Source organism: Myotis nattereri, assembly GCF_964212035.1.
Source record: "Myotis nattereri genome assembly, chromosome: 14".
Taxonomy (NCBI): domain Eukaryota; kingdom Metazoa; phylum Chordata; class Mammalia; order Chiroptera; family Vespertilionidae; genus Myotis; species Myotis nattereri.
In genome coordinates, this window is record NC_138089.1 from 28,592,546 (window position 1) to 28,610,392 (window position 17,847).

A 17,847-nucleotide genomic window follows, 5' to 3' on the forward strand; every position below is an offset into this window, starting at 1 on the left:
GGCACCCATGTAGGCAGGTGCTCAATACATAGGTTGTTGAATTAACTTAAAATCACAGGCCCAAGTCAACTTCTGAGTTACACATTTTAAATTGGAGTCACAAGACAAATGTGTTCGATGCTCTACACATCAAGCTCTCTTAAATGCCTTAAATATTTAAAATACCACATGTACAAATCTGGGTTAGAAGTGGGGTTAACTTCTCAACTGGCTGAGGAATGAGGAGATCTGAAGCTGCAGGCAACCAGTGTGATTTTTAAAAAATATGTTTTTATTGATTTTAGAGAGAGGAAGGGAGAGAGAAAAAAAGAAACGTTGATGTAAGAGAGAAATATCAATTAGTCGCTTCCCACATGCACCCCAAGTCCTACATGCACCCCAAGCACCCCAACCAGAGACCAAACCCCGCAACCCAGACATGTGCCCTGACTGGGAATCCAAATGGCAATTCTTCAGTAAACAGGGATGAAACTCAACCAACTGAGCCACACCAGCCAGGGCAACCAGTGTGACTTTTTCTCGTGACCTTGCTGAGCCTTTTTTTCTTGTCCCTGGCCCTGACCATCTTGTAGGCGTGTACAGCACAGCTGAGGGGGTGCGTGGGGGCAGAAATCTAGTTCATGACCAACTCATGAGGCATATGGTTTGAGTCCTGGCACGGGCTGCATGTGTTGGAAGGAGCCCCTCTAGGCTGGCAGTGGCACTGCTTTGTCAAAGGTGATGCTGGCCCATGACCTGCAGACTGGGCGGCCTTGCAGCTCACATTCCCCAAATAAATCCCATATTTCCTACTTTACAGGTCTTTTGAGGCTGCCACTCCCCACCCCACTGCCCCACTGGGTTCAATAAATGTAGTTACTATTTGATTCTATTCTCAGTTCCCATCTGGCAGGGCCATGACTCTCAAAGCTATTTATTTCCACGACACCAAAATGGATCCTCACACCTCCTATGGCAGTGTCTGACTCAGCTTGACACAACTGCCAAGGCATTGAATGACACCTCCCTTCGCTTTTCCTTCATTTAACAAACATTTACATAGCCCTTCCATGTGCCAGGCAGTGTTCTAGCACTTTCCAAATACTAACCTATTTAATCCTCCAGCCTAGGAGGTAGGTCCTGTTATTATCCATTTTTCATATGAGGAAACTAAAGCTCAGAGAATTTAAGTTGACTCACCCAGGATCACACAGCTACAGGGCTGGGGTTCAAACCCCATCAACTGGCTCTGGAGTCTGTGCTTATAACTGGCTCATGAAGCCTGGCTATCTCTGAACATTTTTCTTGTCTTTCTTTTCTCCCTCTTTCCTTTCTTGCTTCTCTCCCTCTCTTTCCTTTCCTTTCCTCCATTCTCTGCTTCCTTCCTGTCCCTGAGCAGCTGCCACCTGCTTCCCCTGGCCACCACCCAGCCTGGCACACCCTTTGTCAATTCTCTAGACCAGGCCCTGCCCTCCTGGGCCCTGCCAGTCCTTCCGTCAATACTCTCATTTCCCTGTGCCAGCGTATGAGGTATGCCAACCTCTACCCCCTCAACCCGTCTGCTCACGACTGCAGCAGCAGTTGGCAGAGGCCTGGGGAGCTGGGGTTTGGGCCAGCCTGGAGGGAAGCCAGATCTTCAGGGAGTTACATGCTGTGCTGCACACCTTCCCCTGACGTACACTTATCCACATCATGATTTCTCTTTCCTGCTCAGGGATTTTAATGTAATTCTTGTGCTGCTTGGGGAAAACTTGGATAATAGGGGGCCAGAAAGAGAGATATGGAGAGGGAGAGGGAGAGGGAGAGGGAGAGGGAAAGGGAGAGGGAGAGAGGGAGGGAGAGAGAGAGAGAGAGAGAGAGAGAGAGAGAGAGAGAGAGAGAGAGAGAACACTAAGCTGGAAGGCAAAGGTGAAGAGAGCCAGCTACCCAAGGTTCTGCTACTAGAAGTGGCTCGCTGCAGTGCTGGGAAAAAGGAGGAGTGCCTCAATAGCATCACTCTAAGTGTGAATTAATTTTTCTAAGTTTCTCAAAGGACACATGTCCTTCCCCATGACCAAGCCTCTGCATAGCCGTTCCCCTGGCCTGGAGGGCCCTCCAGACCATCTCTACCTGAGAGCTCTGCTCATGTGTTGCCGCCTCTGGGAAACCTTTCCTGAATTCCTACAGGGGATTTCCTCAGCCTCCCTTTGATGCCAGAGCATCTGCACACATGTGCGCCTCTCTCTCTCTCTCTCCCTCCCTCTCAATTGCCTTATGAACTGCTGTCTTCCCTGCCACCTATAGCCTCCTTGAAGACTGAGACCATCTTGCTGATGCCGATTCTCCTCACACCCTCTATCTCTATGCTTGGTACATGGTTGGTCCCTGGAAAATGCTAAGAGATACAGGAAGGCTCAAAGACCAGGCCTTCACAGAGGAAGGAAAAGAGGGGGTTATGCAAGTCTCAAGATGAGATGACTCTGGATACAGCACTTACCAGCTGTGTGACCTTGGGCAAGTCACTTAACCTTTCTGTGTCTCATATTCCTCACAAATAAAATGGGAACAATATTAGTCTGTACCACATAGGGTTGTATGAGCTAAGACATGTAAAGCACATAGAACAATGACTGGCATATGCAAATCACTGAGTAAACATTAGTTGCTGTTGTTCTAATTAAAATGAAACTAGTAACAGAATTGCCTAAAAATTTTAAGTAACAAAAGTGATTTTGATAAACTGTAAAGCACACAGGAAGGTCTTTGCCACCACCAGTTTAAAAAATCTCAGTCGAATAGCAGTGGCTGATCCAACATGATTTCCAGAATTAATTCCTAAGCTGCAGGCCACATTGCTACTTTTTTTTGAGAAAATGAAATGGTGAGTGTGACACTGGCTTTTCTAAATGATAGAACGACAGACAAAATCATGATGGTTTAATAAAAGGTTCATCACCTGGCTAAATGCATGGCCAGTTCTGGGACTTACCCAGCTCCAGACACTCAAGAAGGTGTTTTCACTCCCCAAGAACTGGCTACCAGGAGCCAAGGCAGGAGCTGGTGATAGAGGCAGAGCTGGGTCTGTTGTTTTGCTTTTGACAGGTTGGAAAGTCTCTTGTTTGTGCCTGTACACAAAGGCGAGTCACTGTCCCCTCTTGCCAACCCTGTAAAGTTAAAAAAAATTTTTTTGGGGGCTATCAGATTGAGGAAATAAAAGAGCACGAAAGTCTTTGGAAACCATTTTATCTGTACAGATGGGAAAGTTGAGGCCCAAGGAGGGGAAGAGACCTGTTGAAAGACACATGGTAATGTGTGGTCAGGGCTAGAACCCAGGGCCCAGGACCCCTAGCTCACTGCCCTTCCATTGGCAATTGCCTTCCCAAGTCTCAATGCTCCCCATGCTAAGAGCCCGTGTCCTTAAATGGAAGGTGATAGGGGCCCAGCAGAATCAGTGCTCCTGCTCAGAGGTAGAGCCACAATCCAGCTCCCCATCCCCAGCCTCTTCTGTCCCTGGCAACCACCAATCTGTTTTCTGTGTCTATGAGCTCAAGTTTTGTTTGTTTTTTAAAGATTCCACATATAAGTGAGATTGTATGGTATTTGTCTTTCGCTGTCTGACTTACTTCACTTAGCATAAATGCCTTCAAAGTCCATCCATGTTGTCCCAAATGTCAATCTTTTTTTGTGGCTGAATGATATTCATATATAAATATATATAATATATGTGTAAATATATATAATATATATGTATATATATATAATATATATGTATATATATATATTCTTTTTCCATTTATCCATTGATGAACACTTAGGTTGCTTCCATATCTTGGCTATTATAAATAACTAGAGGACCGGTGCACGGATTTGTGCACCGGTGGGTCCCTCACCCTGGTCTGCGGACATCCCCTGAGGGGTCCCGGATTGCAAGAGGGTACAGGCCAGGCCAAAGGACCCCACCATTGCACGATTGGGGCAAGGAGGGACTGCAGGAGGGCTCCAGGGTGTGTCCAGCCTGTCTAGTCTAGTCCCAATTGGCTGGACCCCAGCAGCAAGCTAACCTACTGGTTGGAGCGTCTGCCCCCTGGTGGTCAGTGCACATCATAGCAACTGGTTGAATGACTGGTCAGACACTTAGCATATTAGGCTTTTATTATGTAGATACTGCAATGAATGGGGGAGAGGGTAATATATATCTTTTTGAGTAGTGTTCTCATTTTCATCAACTAAATGCCCAGCAGTGGAATTGCTAGATCATATAGTTCTATTCTTAATTTTTTGAGGAACCTCCATACTGTTTTCAACAGTGATTATATCAATTTCCATGCCCACCAACATTGCACAAGTGTTCCCTTTTTCCACATCCGCCAACACTTATCTCTTGTGTTTTTTATAATAGCTGTTCTAACAGGTGTAAGGTGATATTTCACTGTAGATTTTTTTGGTTGTTTTGTTTGCTCTTTGTCCATGTGACAATTACACCATATGCTGTGCCCCCCCCCCCCAGTTTTATTGAGAAATAACTGACATACATCACTATGTAAGTTTAAGACATACAGCATGATATACATATACGTGATTTACCTATATTGTGAAATGATTACCATAACAGATTCAGCTAACATCCATCTTCTCTTATAGACACAATAAAAATAAAGCCAAAAAATGTTTTATCTCTTTGTGATGAAAACTCTTAGGGGTTACTCCTACCATACAGCAGTGTTAGCTACAGCCATCCTGTTACCCATGACACCCCTACTACTTATATATCTTATAACTGGAAGTTTGTACCTTTGGACCACCTTTCTCCAATTCTCCCTCCCCTAATGGTTTTGCTCTGCATTTGAAAATGCCAGATCTGAGCATACTGCACACCCTGCAGACGGATACTCCCTCTCGTTCTAGGTCCTCACTCTCCTGTGGCTCTAACACGGGTCTTTCTTTCCACTGAAGTATGGTACCAATTTGCCTTGTTTAACAATGGACAGGTTATTTTGATTTTCTGAATTATATAAATCATCCCATTTGATTAAATGCCTTATTGATTGTACTGTGAATATCCCATGGGTTGTGGTCATACTGGTCTTAGAAAGCACATTTTTCCTTCACCTGGGAAGGACGGCACAGCTATCCCAAGGTCAGAGGGCTCCCGTTAACGTATCCTTGTTGACTCAGTGTTTGGAGACCCAAAACTGTAATTTAGATAACATGCCTACGTTTACCCCAGGTTCCTCATTCCAGACCCGAGGGCTCTAGATAATGTGTTTCTGTCAATTCAGTGACCCCCGAGACCCAAAACTATAATTAACACGCTGCTTCTGCTTCTGTAAACTGCTTTTTGCGAGCCAGGTTCCTCATTCCAAACCCTGGGATGTAATCAATACCTTTGTGATTTTTTGCCTATATAACCTTGGATCTTCGACCATCTTGTTACTATGAGATTTGGGGAAGGGCCCCTCATAGTCCTGGTTTGCAATAAATGTGACTCTTTAATTCGACTTCTTGAGGCATCCTTCTGTGATTCGCGGGGTACATTACAACACCGCATCCTCTAACTCTCCAGAATATTCCTATTATCTCTAGCTCTCGGGAACTTTAATCGACGTGAATTAATTTAGAACTGTAGTTGGGGTTGGGGTAGGAGGTGTTAAGTCCCCACCCCACCCCTGCTGCCTCATTCATTGCACCCCCGGTTCAGTTTCCCCACCTGTTCAAGGGGAGGAGGGGGAGGGGCTGACTTGAACGCACTGAACGTGAGCACCTGGGAACGCCCAAACGTCTCCTTACGGCGCCTGCGCGGAAGCCGCCGGGCGCCCATCGAGGACTCGGAACTCCTCGCTCAGCCTGCCTTCCGGTTTCCGCGCCGCCGCAGGTGCTCCTGTCGAGCGCCGAGCCGCCGATGGAGATGGCGTCCGCGGCTGTGTGAGAAACTGTGGAGGCCCAGAGCCTGGGCGGAGACCTGGCCGGGCCTGCGAGCCCGCGGAAGCCCGACCGGGTACAGAGGGTTGGCCAGGCCTGACCCCAGGGGCGAGGGGCGCGGCTCCCTCAGGCGCGGGGACGGGCGGGCGCGCGGGTGTTGGATGGTGTGGCTGTGGTGGGTGTGCCGCGCCTGGTGGGCGATGTGGCTTTCGGGCCGCACGGTTCGCCCCTGGGTGCTTGCTTTGAGTGGGCGCTGCTGGGCTGTGTGGTTACGCGGGGCGTGTGCACTTGTGTTTGGTTGTGTGGCTGAGGGGCGGCGGTGTGTTGAGGCCTGAGTTTGTGTGGGGTCTGTGTGGTGTGTGGAGTTGTCATGTCTGCTCTGTGGGGTGAGTCTTCCGTGTGGTGTGTGGTTCTGCCGCCTGTGCCTACTCGTGTGGAGGCGGGTTTTGTGCGACGTTGAGGCCGTGGTGAACGCCGCTGTGTGATGTGTCGCCTGGTGGGCATGTGGCCGCGTAGCATTCGAGCTGGTGGGATAGGAGCCAGACGGCCGTGCGTTATTTTGAGGACGCGCATACGTTATGGTTGTGGGGTCTGGTTTGGGGCTTTGTGATAGAGCTTGGTTGGCGGTGATGTTTGGTCACAGGATCTTAGCGTTTCATCGAATTTCTTCGCGATTTGTGCCAGGCGCTGGGCTAGACCTTGCGGATGTGCTGCTGGGGAAAACTTCCGCCGTCTCTTTAGGCGGAGCTCAGTGCCGTGAAGCAGGGCAGGGGCTGCCCCGTCAGGTGGGAGGAGGCCCTGGCGACGGGCATTTCCTGAGACCCTGAGGCTGGGTTGAGGTGAAGGTTGTGTGTGTGACTCGCGGTCGTTCGGGGAGAGCGCCCCGGAAGGAAGGGGCTCTCGGGGTTAAAGCCCAGAGGACCCCCGGGCTGGGAGGGGACTGGGCTGAGATCTGCTTGTGTGCAGCCAGTCACGGGGCTTCTTCACCGGAAGGAAAACACAGGGGCCCGATGTGCCATTTGTTTATTTTCTGGGTCCCTGTCACCCTGCCCCGCTTCACCCGCCAGACAGTGTGTTCTCGTTCGTTCTCTCTCTCTCTCTCTCTCTCTCTCTCTCTCTCTCTCTCTCTCTCTCTGTCTCTCTCTCTCTGTCTCTCGGTTTCTGGCCTCGAGCTCTGCGGGAGGAATGTCTCTGCATTTGTGGAATGGTTTTGTCTGGGTTCTCCTTGTGGCCGGGTGTCTTTCTGAGGTGACATTGGAAGTGACTTTGCCATGGCCCAGTAAAACTGAGAAGGTAACTTGTTGAGCCTTAAATTGTTCAAGCACCAAGTCTTTTTGTTTTTTAAGTCTTTAAAATCGTTATTGTGTGGTTTTTATAAAATATATATTTTTATTGATTTCAGAGAGGACGGGAGAGGGAGAGATACAAACATCAGTGATGAGAGGATCATTGACCGGCTGCCTCCTGCACGTCCCCTCCTGGGGATCAACCCCGCAACCAGGCATGTGCCCTTGACGGGAATCGAACCCGGGACCCTTCAGACTGCAGGCCAATGCTCTATCCACTGAGCCAAACTGGCCAGGGCTGGTCTTTTTATTTTTGAGGCAGTGAGAACATTAGGCTGCCTGCTCAACTGTCACTTACTGGTTTATAAAATCTAGTAAGTTCACTGGAAAGAAAGTGCTGTACAAATAGAAAACACAAAATAGATTTTTCTTGCCCTGGCCAGAGTGGCTCAGTTGGTTGAGCATCGTCCCATGCACAGAGAGGTCACCAGTTCCATTCCCAGTCGGGGGCACATGCTGGGGTTTCAACTGATCCCCAGTAGGGGACATGCAGGAGGCAGCTGATCGAAGTTTCTCACATTGATGTTTCGCTCCCTCTCCCTTCCTCTCTAAAAAAAAAAAAAAAAATCAGTAAAAATGTTTTTTAAAAAGATTGTTCTTTTTTTAAAATATATTTTCTTGATTTTTTACAGAGAGGAATGGAGAGGGAGAGAGAGTTAGAAACATCGATCAGCTGCCTCCTGCAAACCCCCGATTGGGGATGTGCCCTCAACCAAGGAACATGCCCTTGACCGGAATCAAACCTGGGACCCTTCAGTCCCCAGGCCTACGCTCTATCCACTGAGCCAAAGCAGTGAGGGCAAGATTGTTCTTTTTGACCACTAGGTTTCTAATGCTCTCCTTACACTGATGTTGGGATTTTTGTTCAGTTTGGTTTTATTAGGGCAGACCCAATCTTTCTAATTGTTGTGTTTTTTTAACACAGGTGCAAGAGCTCGATGTTTGTGGTTGAATAAATGTTCAGGGTACAGAGAGTCAAAGGAATACTTCTGTTTGTTGATAAGTACTTCAGACATTTCCCCTGTGGCTATACACTTTCCTGACGTTAGACCATTTGGGACAAATGTTAGAGAATTGCCTTAGTATTGTGTTTGCTGTTGAAGTTGAATTTTCCTTTCTTAGCTTCAAGAATCTGTGTTTCCCACTTTATTGAGTTTCCATTGTCCTGTGATGTTCTCATATCTTAGGTTTTGTGTTTTCATCTAAGGATTTGAGAAAGCAGTTTGTGTTCTCAAACTTCTGCTGAGCAAACATTAAAGACCCTTATTGAATTGGGGCGGGGGGGATTCTCAATTCCTGCTAATTTGCCTGATTGACTTAACCCCCCTCTCTTATTTCCTTTCTCAAGGCTTCTCGTGTTCCAGAGAGGAAGCCCTGTCCACGGCCATGATGCCACTTCCCCATCATCTGTGTGCTGCTGGGTTAAGCTAATGCTGCGGGAGCCTTGTTCCTTGTGGAGGAGTCAGGCTGACTCTTGACATGAGGCCCCTGCATTGTGGGGGTTGAGAGGGATACTCCCATGGCTTCTCTGGATGACCCAGGGGAGGTGCGGGAAGGCTTCCTCTGCCCTTTGTGCCTGAAGGACCTGCAGTCATTCTATCAGCTCCAGACACATTATGAGGAAGAACACTCCGGGGAAGACCATGATGTCAAAGGGCAAATTAAAAGTAAGAGGGGAGGATCTTGCTTATCCCATTCTGTCAGTGGGAGCTTTAACTCATGGGATAATTTTCATCAGCTTCCATGTTGCCACCAGAACATGATAATCATAAATTAATAATAATAGTCACAAACATATATCTAGTGCTTACCATGTGCCAGGCATTGCTGAAAGTCTCCCTGTATATTAACTTCATTTAATCCTCTCAATAGCTATGTGCCTATGAACCCAGTTCTACTGATGAGGGTATCAGACACAGATTAGATAACTTGCCCTAAAGGCACACAATTGGGCAGAGCTAGGCTTTGAACCTAATAAACACAATTACTGTGCTCTGCTGCCTCCTGCTAGGCTGTTTAAATGATCTAACTGCCAGCCTATGAGGGTTTTGGAGTTGGATTCCTTTCCTTTGCTTTGAAAGTGGAGGCACATTACTGACTTACTGTCACAAATTCAAGCCTTCCTGCCATCCTTCTTTCTTCAACTAGACCTTGTCCCCGGCAGCCCAGGAAAAGGAAGGTCATAGTTGAAAAACAGAAAAACAACCTAAAAAGTTAAAACTTGGTTTTTGACCTTCCAAGGACTCAGGTCCTGGAGAGTTGCAGAAATAATTTTTCAAAGTAATTTTGACTATATGTAGTGTTCATTTCCTGGACTTCAGATTGAAATCCCTAAATACAATGCAGCTGCTCTGGAACTCACTTTTTAGTGATTCCGCTAACCTGCTTACAGCTGGTAGCATTTCTGAAGGCAATGAGACAAAGGATCTGGATGCTATATTCACAGATCTTTGTTGGGTGGGAGAAAGGAATGGTCATGTATTCCTAAGTGTACTTTGGCCTGCACACATGTGAATCCCATGCACTCTCCAATCAAAAGTCACACTCTGTGTCACATGTTTTCGTTCAGAAAAGAAGAGTTGCTGAAAACATTGACACTTATAACTTCTGTCCAAATACATTGCAATGTAAAACATTTTCAACATCCTGAGGCCTGTGATGGACCAGCTGGATTCTGACTGTAGAGGCTGGTGCAGAGTTATAACCATTAGGAACCCCCCCCCCCCAAAAAAAAACCCCACAAAAAACAACACCCAACTTTTGCACGTACAGTTCTCAGAGTTCTTTTACATACGTTATTTCATTTGACTCTCCTAGCAACCCTGCAACAAGGTGATTGGTCTCATTTTACAGAGAAAAAGTGAGGCTCAGAGATGCATAACTTATCCAGGGTCACAGAGGAATTGGCAGAGCTAGGCTTTGAACCCAGGTCTTCTATCACCTCTAAGTCTAATAATGCTGTTCCTTCCACATGGCATCACTGCATATACTGCAGCTGGAAAACAAACAAATTATCTAAATTTCCTTTGGACAACTGAAGGGCCTCCATGATTTTCTATGCGTGTCCAGATGTAGCATCAGCTGAACTGGGTCATATATTGTGATATCACTAATACTTCGGTGCTAGTGGGTAGAGAGGTTATAGAATGTCCTCAGATGTCTTTTATAATACCCCCTTTATTAGAGGAAAAATATTTAAGATTATTTAGGGAATAATAGATATGAGAATCTAGATAATACTAAATAGAGTGGAAATTTCGTTCCTTGTGAAAGAAACTTCAAAGTATTCACTTGTTTTTTCTCCTTCCACCACCTCCCTCCCCCCTCAGTCTCTACTAAGAGATTGAGTTAAGCATTCTTTAGTCAGGGAAGAATTCTTACTTATGTTGTAATTTTCTCTATTTCAGAATCAGGAAAATAAAGTTTTAAAGATGGATATCAGAGATTTTTGAGAAATTCTTTGAGAAGAGGAACACCTCTCCATTTGGTCTTTTGATTTTTTTAGAAATTTTATGACATTGCTAATTTAAGCAAATGAAATATTAAAACCAAAAGAGTGAACCGTGGTTTCAGGTTTTGGAGGCAGTTTAAATAAAATATAAACTTGTCATTACTAAAAAGTGGTCAGTGGGTTTGGGCTCCAGCCCCGTTTCAACTTCAGTTTAGCACATCTATATAGAAGAAAAGGTGGTTGAGAATTAACTTTGGCTTCTGCCTTGTAAGTGTTTTCTAAAATCATATGGGCTTGTTCTTAATTGGCCCCCCTTGAAGGGCTACACCTACCCTGGTGAGATCACCAGGTTTTTCTATGCCTCCTAAAGGCTACAGGGCGTGGTCGGCCTGTTTAATTCAATACAGTTTAGTCTTGTTTGCAAAAACGAGTTGATGTTTTCTAACTTCAGTTTCCTGTCTCCTAAACCCTTTGTTACATCAGGTACTTTCCTCTCTCCTGTTGTAAAGAACACTACTTGATATATTTTAGAGGGTGTCCTTTAGCTCTGGAGGACCTTATTTTTCCAGTTGGAGAAAGCCATACCAGAGTGACTGATAAAGAATCAGCTTATTAGCCTGAATGGACATGTCTATAACCTTGTTAATTTCACCCCCCCCAAGCCCCTCCATATCTGCATTTACATTTGAAAAGCTATGGGAGTGGTTTTGTTTGTTTGTTTTTTAAAATCCTCACCTGAAGATATTTTTCCCATTGATTGTTTTAGACAGAGTGGAGGGGAGGGAGGAGGTGGAGAAAGAGAGAGAGAGAGAGAAACATCAATTGGTTGCTTCCCACATGCACTGCGACCAGGGTGGGGGATAGAACCCACAACTGAGGTACTGCCCGTGACTGGGAATCAAACCATGTGGGCCAATGCTCTAACCACTGAGCAACCGGCCAGGGCTATGGTTATATTGTATTAAATCTGATATTTTCTACTTGATTCTAGTGGCAGAAACGGATAGCAGGCACCCAAGATTTAAGAGCATTATGAGAGCAACTTAGATTTGAGAATTCTTTTTTCCACCAGTTGACTGTTGTTCTATTTTGATAGCAGGTCCTCTCACCTCAACTGAGGTGGCTGAACTCCTTTCTGCAGAGGCACAGTTTTGAAATCAATGCTGGCTCGGAAGAACTGAGGCTCTTGTTTCAGACATGAGGTTTCCAGTTCTAACCCTGGTGCCTGTAAGCTCTGATCTTTTCCCCTCTTTGATGTCATGTCCTCATTTGTAAGTAGGGATATCACCTGCCTCATAATGTGAGCATGAACTGGCGTAAGGTATTTTTGAAAGTACTTTGCTAGCTCTAGCCGGTGTGGTCAGTGGTTAGAGCATCAATCCTCCCACCAAAGGGTTGTGGTTTTGATTCCTGGTCAAGGGTATGTACCTGGGTTGTAGGTTTGATCCCCTCCATGTGTGGGAAGCAAGCAATTGATGTCTCTCTCTTTTTTAAAAAATTATTTTTTAATATGTTTTTATTGATTTTTAGAGAGAGAGGGAGAGGGAGATAGAAATCTCGATAAGTCAGGCCAGTGTGGCTCAGTGGTTGAGCTTCAACCCATGAACCAGGAGGTCACAGTTTGATTCCCGTCGGGGCACACGCCTGGGTTGCAGGCTCAATCCCCAGTAGGGGGCATATAGGAGGCAGCTAACTGACAATTCTCTCTTATCATTGATGTTTCTGTCTCTCCTTCTCCCTTCCTCTCTCTAAAATCGATAGAAACATATTTTTAAAAAAAGAAACATCGTCAAACTGCAGCGGGAAGGCCGGGGAGGGTTGGGGGGCAGGAAGGAGGTGGGTAAGAGATCAACCGAAGGACTTGTATGCATGCATATAAGCATAACCAATGGACATAAGACACTGGGGGGTAGGGGAGGTCAGGGGATTGTCAAGGGCGGGAAAAAGAAAGGTCACATATGTAATACCCTTTGTAATACTTTAAGCAATAAAAAAAAAAAAGTAAAAAAAAAAAACATCAATGAGAGAGAAACATCAACATCTATAAAGCAATGGAAAAAATATCCTCGGGTGAGGATTAACCAAAAAAAAAAAAGAAGGAAAGAAAGTACTTTACTTTGTGCCTGGTACATATAAGGAATTAATTCAGGAAACATTCATTTTCTCTTTTTTACCACTAGATGTGTTGTGTTTTAAGTGTTATATCTGTTTCTTGAAGCTTTTTGTCAATATTATCACACATACATTTGGTAAGTGAGTAGAGGAAAAAGAATTCTATGTACAGTTCAGCATTATGAGAACACAGCTCAAGGATGATGGTTTGGCTGAATCTCATCCTGGAGGTAAACAAGAAGTGTTTAGTCATGAGTCCCTAGGGTAAATACATTAGTATTGATTTAAAAAACTTTAATTGAGGTTTAGTTTACACATAAGCTTTTAAGTATACAATTCGGGGAGTTTTGAAAATTGTATATCCTCATGTAACCACCTCTCCAATTAAGATATAGAAAAAAATATTTCCGTTACCCTGGTCCCCTCACTGAAATTGTTTTTAACACTTTCATTTAATTGGACTTCTTACATTTACTGCTAATACTGAGAAGTGAATAGATTGCTCTGGTATTTGTAGTATAGTGGTTGAATGCTTATTATTGTATTTTATTTGGGATCCAGAATTTTCTTGAGCATTTAAAAAAATATATCTTTATTGATTTCAGAGCAGAAGGGAGGGGAGGACAGAGATAGAAACATCAGTGATGAGAGAGAATCATTGATCTGCTGCCACCTGCAAGCCCCACATTGGGGATCGAGCCCACAACTCTTGCATGTGCCATTGACCAGAATTGAACCTGGGACCCTTCAGTCCACAGGCCGACGCTCTATCGGACACTGAGCCAAACCGGCTAGGACTTGAGCATTTTTTATACAAAGCATAATTATTTCTTTAACTCTTGTGTTTTAAGATCTCCCTCCACTCTTTACTGACTGTTTTTTATGGACTCATTTATGGTGTTTTTTTTCTATTTTTCAAGGTCTTGTTCAGAAGGCTAAAAAAGCAAAGAACAGGCTGTTAAAACGAGAAGGAGATGACCGAGCAGAGTCAGGGACCCAAGGATACGAGTCTTTCAGTTATGGAGGGGTTGATCCTTACATGTGGGAACCCCAAGAGCTTGGTAAGAAACTCTCTTCATTCATTCAGCAAATGTTTATTGAGCAAATGCTTATTGAGCATCTCTATGTTCTTGGTAATGTCTGAAGAGTTGGTTGAAGAGGCATCAGCAAACCAGAATGGTCTAAGCTTTTTGTGGACCTTATGTCTAGTGTAGTGAGAGGGAGAAAATGGACAAGAATGAGCTGAGCACCTCCCTTGTGTTAGGCACTGCATTAAATGCTTCCCATGGGTGCTCCCATGGGTGCTCTCATTTAACACTCATCACACCCCTTGGGTATCTGCCCAGGATCAGACACTGGAGTCGGGATCCACGTCTGTGACATCAATCCAGGCACAGATTCCACTGACTGGACTGTCTCCTCTCACATAGGACATTACCTGCCTACTGAGAGGCACTGGTTTGCGCAGTTAATTTTATGAAACACATAATTATGGTACCATATATTTTAAAAATAATCATCTTTTTTGAGTTGATGAAAATATTCTAAAATATGTTTTGGTAATAGTGGCACAACTCTGGATAAACTAAAAACAATTGAATTTGTACATTTGAATTGAGATGGTGAATTGTATGTATGTGACTAATATTTCAGTAAAACTGTTACCAAAAGATCATGCTGCACAGAGATGAACTAGTTAATCTTACATGTGCTTTTTTTTTTTTTTTAAATACATTTTATTGATTTTATACAGAGAGGAAGGGAGAGAGATAGAGAGTTAGAAACATCGATGGGAGAGAAACATCGATCAGCTGCCTCCTGCACATCTCCTACTGGGGATGTGCCCGCAACCCAGGTACATGCCCTTGACCGGAATTGAACCTGGGACCTTTCAGTCCGCAGGCTGACACTCTATCCACTGAGCCAAACCGGTTTCGGGTACATGTGCTTTTTTATATTTTCATATTCATTACCTTGTTCACCTTTCACCCAAAGCCTTGTGAGATAGAATGCATAGTGACGTTCATTCCCACTTATATATGAGGAAACAGGCTCTAAAAAGGGAAATACTTACCCAGGGTCATTTATCATATTCTTATAGTGCCACTACAGAATGTGTCTTTTTGAATGAAGAAAGTTCCAGAACTGCACTGTCCAATATGATAGCCACTAACTACTACTATATATAGATATTTAAATTTAAGTAAAATTAAATAAAATTAAAAGTGAGTTTTCCAGCCATACACTAGCCACATTTCAGATGCTCAATCTCCACATGTGGCTAGTGGCTACCATATTGGGAAGTAGAAACATTTTCATCAAGTCAGGAGAAAATGGCTTTAAAAATAATACTATACACATGTAATTATGAGTTATATCTGAAAGCCAATTAGAAACATGAAAGAGAAATTTCAGGTATGTGAATTATTTTACTTTTTTAAAAAAAATATATTTTATTGATTTTTTACAGAGAGAAAGGGAGAGAGATAGAGAGTCAGAAACATCGACGAGAGAGAAACATCGATCAGCTGACTCCTGCACACCCCCCAGTGGAGATGTGCCCGCAACCCAGGCACATGCCCTCCACCAGAACCGAACCTGGGACCCCCCAGTCCGCAGGCCGACGCTCTATCCACTGAGCCAAACCGGTTTCAGCTATTTTAGCTTTTTAAAAAATATGTTTTTTATTGATTTTAGAGAGGAAAGGAGAGAGAGAGAGAGAGAGAGAGAAATATCAATTGGCTGCCTCCTGCATGCCCCATACTGGGGATCGAGCCCACAACTCCAGGTATGTGCCATGACTGGAAATTGAACCTCTGACCTCTCAGTACATGGGAGAGCATTCAAACAACTGAGCCATACTGGCCAGGGCCTTATTAGCTTTTTTGATAACTTATTTCATGATAGCTAATGTTAAATTATCAGGGTGATTTTCTGAATAATTTGCCTGTTTCAATAGCTGAAGGAAGTCACAAATTTTGGGAAGGTTAAGCAAATGGCAAATTTTAGAAGTTAATATTTATAGTCACCCCTAAGAACACAAAAGTAAATTTTAATTAGAGTATGGTTAGAAAAGGAAATATACATGGATGCTTTCCTAGTTTTTGAATTTTTAGATTCTAAAATCCTAGAATTTTTACTTGTTTTTAAAATTTATTGAGGATAAGCAGCAAAGTAGAGAGGCTTCCTCAGAGAAATGACAAGTCATATATCTCTCACCTCCTCTCCTTCTAGGTGCTGTGAGAAGCCATCTTTCAGACTTTAAAAAACACCGAGCTGCCAGGATTGACCACTATGTTGTTGAAGTCAATAAATTAATAATCAGGTTGGAAAAGGTAAATTTTGCTGTTTTAAAACACCTTTTTTCTGCAAGTATATATTTTCTGGGGGAAAATTACATTTCTGCAGCATGTGTTATGTAGATTGTATATATTGGGTGCTGGCAGTGTCTGATGCTGGCAGAGCAATGCCTCACCTAGAGAGGTACAGAGAATGTAGGGACAGTTCTCGCTGGCTGGTTTACTGAAGGAAATAGCCCAGGTTGACAGACTTGCCACATAGCCAGTTTCCCTTTTCCTTCCTATGAACCCACCTGAACACTGCAAAACCTTTCTGTCTTCAGAGCCTTTCCGCTTCCTCTCTGGAGAAGCCTCTCGACCTTGCGTAATCACACAGTGGCGCATAGTGTGTGACACCATTTCTTGGCAAAGAGGAGCTGGTGACCAGGTCTCTGAGGAGAACTTGGTGTAGAAACATCTGGGCTGGGCCTTTTGTTCTCTGGTCTGACTGCGTGTCCCATGCCACGGTCACTCTGTTTTACTTTGACCCTAGAGATGCTTGTTGTATATAAGCTGGATTGTGTGGTGGGCATGGCAGCAAACACCGGTATAGTTGTTTTTTACGTTTTTTAAATTTAATCCTGACCCGAGGACATGCTTATTGATTTTTAAAGAGAAGGGAAGGGAGAGGGAAGAGAGAGAGAAATATCGATGTGAGAGCGGAACATCTATCGGTTGCCTTCCCCTATGCACCCCGACTAGGAATTGAACTCGCAATCCAGGTATGTGCCCTGACGGGGAATCGAACCTGCAACCTTTCAGTGTATGGGACAATACTCCAACTAACTGAGCCACACCGGCCAGGACCTGGTACAGTTCTTTATGTGTACTGTGAAGGAGGGAAATATGTGGCTAGGTTAGTTGTCCAGTAGGACTGTGGAGAATCAGGAGTTCTCCATTGCTTTCAGGAACCACCCCCATCACATCTTTGCCTTCCCCTGGTTAAGACTTAAAGGGCTAACTGACAATAAAGAGATTGAAAGTGGGTCATAGAAAGGGAGGTGCCTTCTAGATTATCCCATGTGAAATTGCACGTGACTTTGTGGGACTGGAGATGAGAGGTGAGACTTGAGAAATGCAGATATGGTCATTTCCGCTTAATGCCTCTTGCCTGTGAAAAGTGTATCCATCACCTGATGATTACATTTGGCACTATTTTCTCCTTGTCAGCTCACTGCATTTGACAGAACGAATGCCGAGTCAGCTAAGATCCGAGGTAACTCTAAGAACTTTGCTCACATTTATTTTATTTATCTTTCTCCATGACCGAATTTCTTTTTTAAATGGCTTGCTTTTTCATTTGTTTGGTTTTTGTTTTATTCTTTTCAAAGCAATAGAAAAGTCTGTGGTGCCTTGGGTCAACGACCAGGATGTCCCTTTTTGTCCAGACTGTGGGAATAAGTTTAGCATCCGTAACCGCCGCCACCACTGCCGGCTCTGCGGGTCTATAATGTGCAAGAAATGTATGGAGCTCATCAGCCTTCCCTTGGCAAGTAGGTAACATGGCAACGGGACCCTAGACCCTAATCTCTTCCCGAGACTAGCTTGTTTGTTAATTATTACTGGGTGATTTTTGAACTTTTTTTGTTTAAATTAGTGGTGTTTGGGATCTTTATTTATGCACTTGTTGATTCAATGAAGCCCAGAACAGGGTAGGCACTGTGCTAAGGGCCAGGGATGCAATGGTCTACAAAAAGGGTTAGCAAACTGTTTTTGTAAAGTT

General features: G+C 44.3%; 1 protein-coding gene across 1 annotated transcript in view; it reads left to right on the top strand.

Moving 5' to 3' along the window:
• The first annotated feature begins 5,835 nt into the window (after window positions 1-5,835).
• The window catches only part of RBSN (rabenosyn, RAB effector), a 28,358-nt gene continuing 16,346 nt past the window's right edge, over window positions 5,836-17,847 (top strand). Inside the window, exons 1-6 of the mRNA XM_081105669.1 lie at window positions 5,836-5,953; window positions 8,572-8,890; window positions 13,707-13,847; window positions 16,021-16,121; window positions 17,295-17,340; window positions 17,456-17,617. Coding sequence (XP_080961795.1) covers window positions 8,743-8,890; window positions 13,707-13,847; window positions 16,021-16,121; window positions 17,295-17,340; window positions 17,456-17,617 — 598 coding nt within the window. The 5' untranslated portion in view covers window positions 5,836-5,953; window positions 8,572-8,742. The remainder of the gene's footprint in view (window positions 5,954-8,571; window positions 8,891-13,706; window positions 13,848-16,020; window positions 16,122-17,294; window positions 17,341-17,455; window positions 17,618-17,847) is intronic.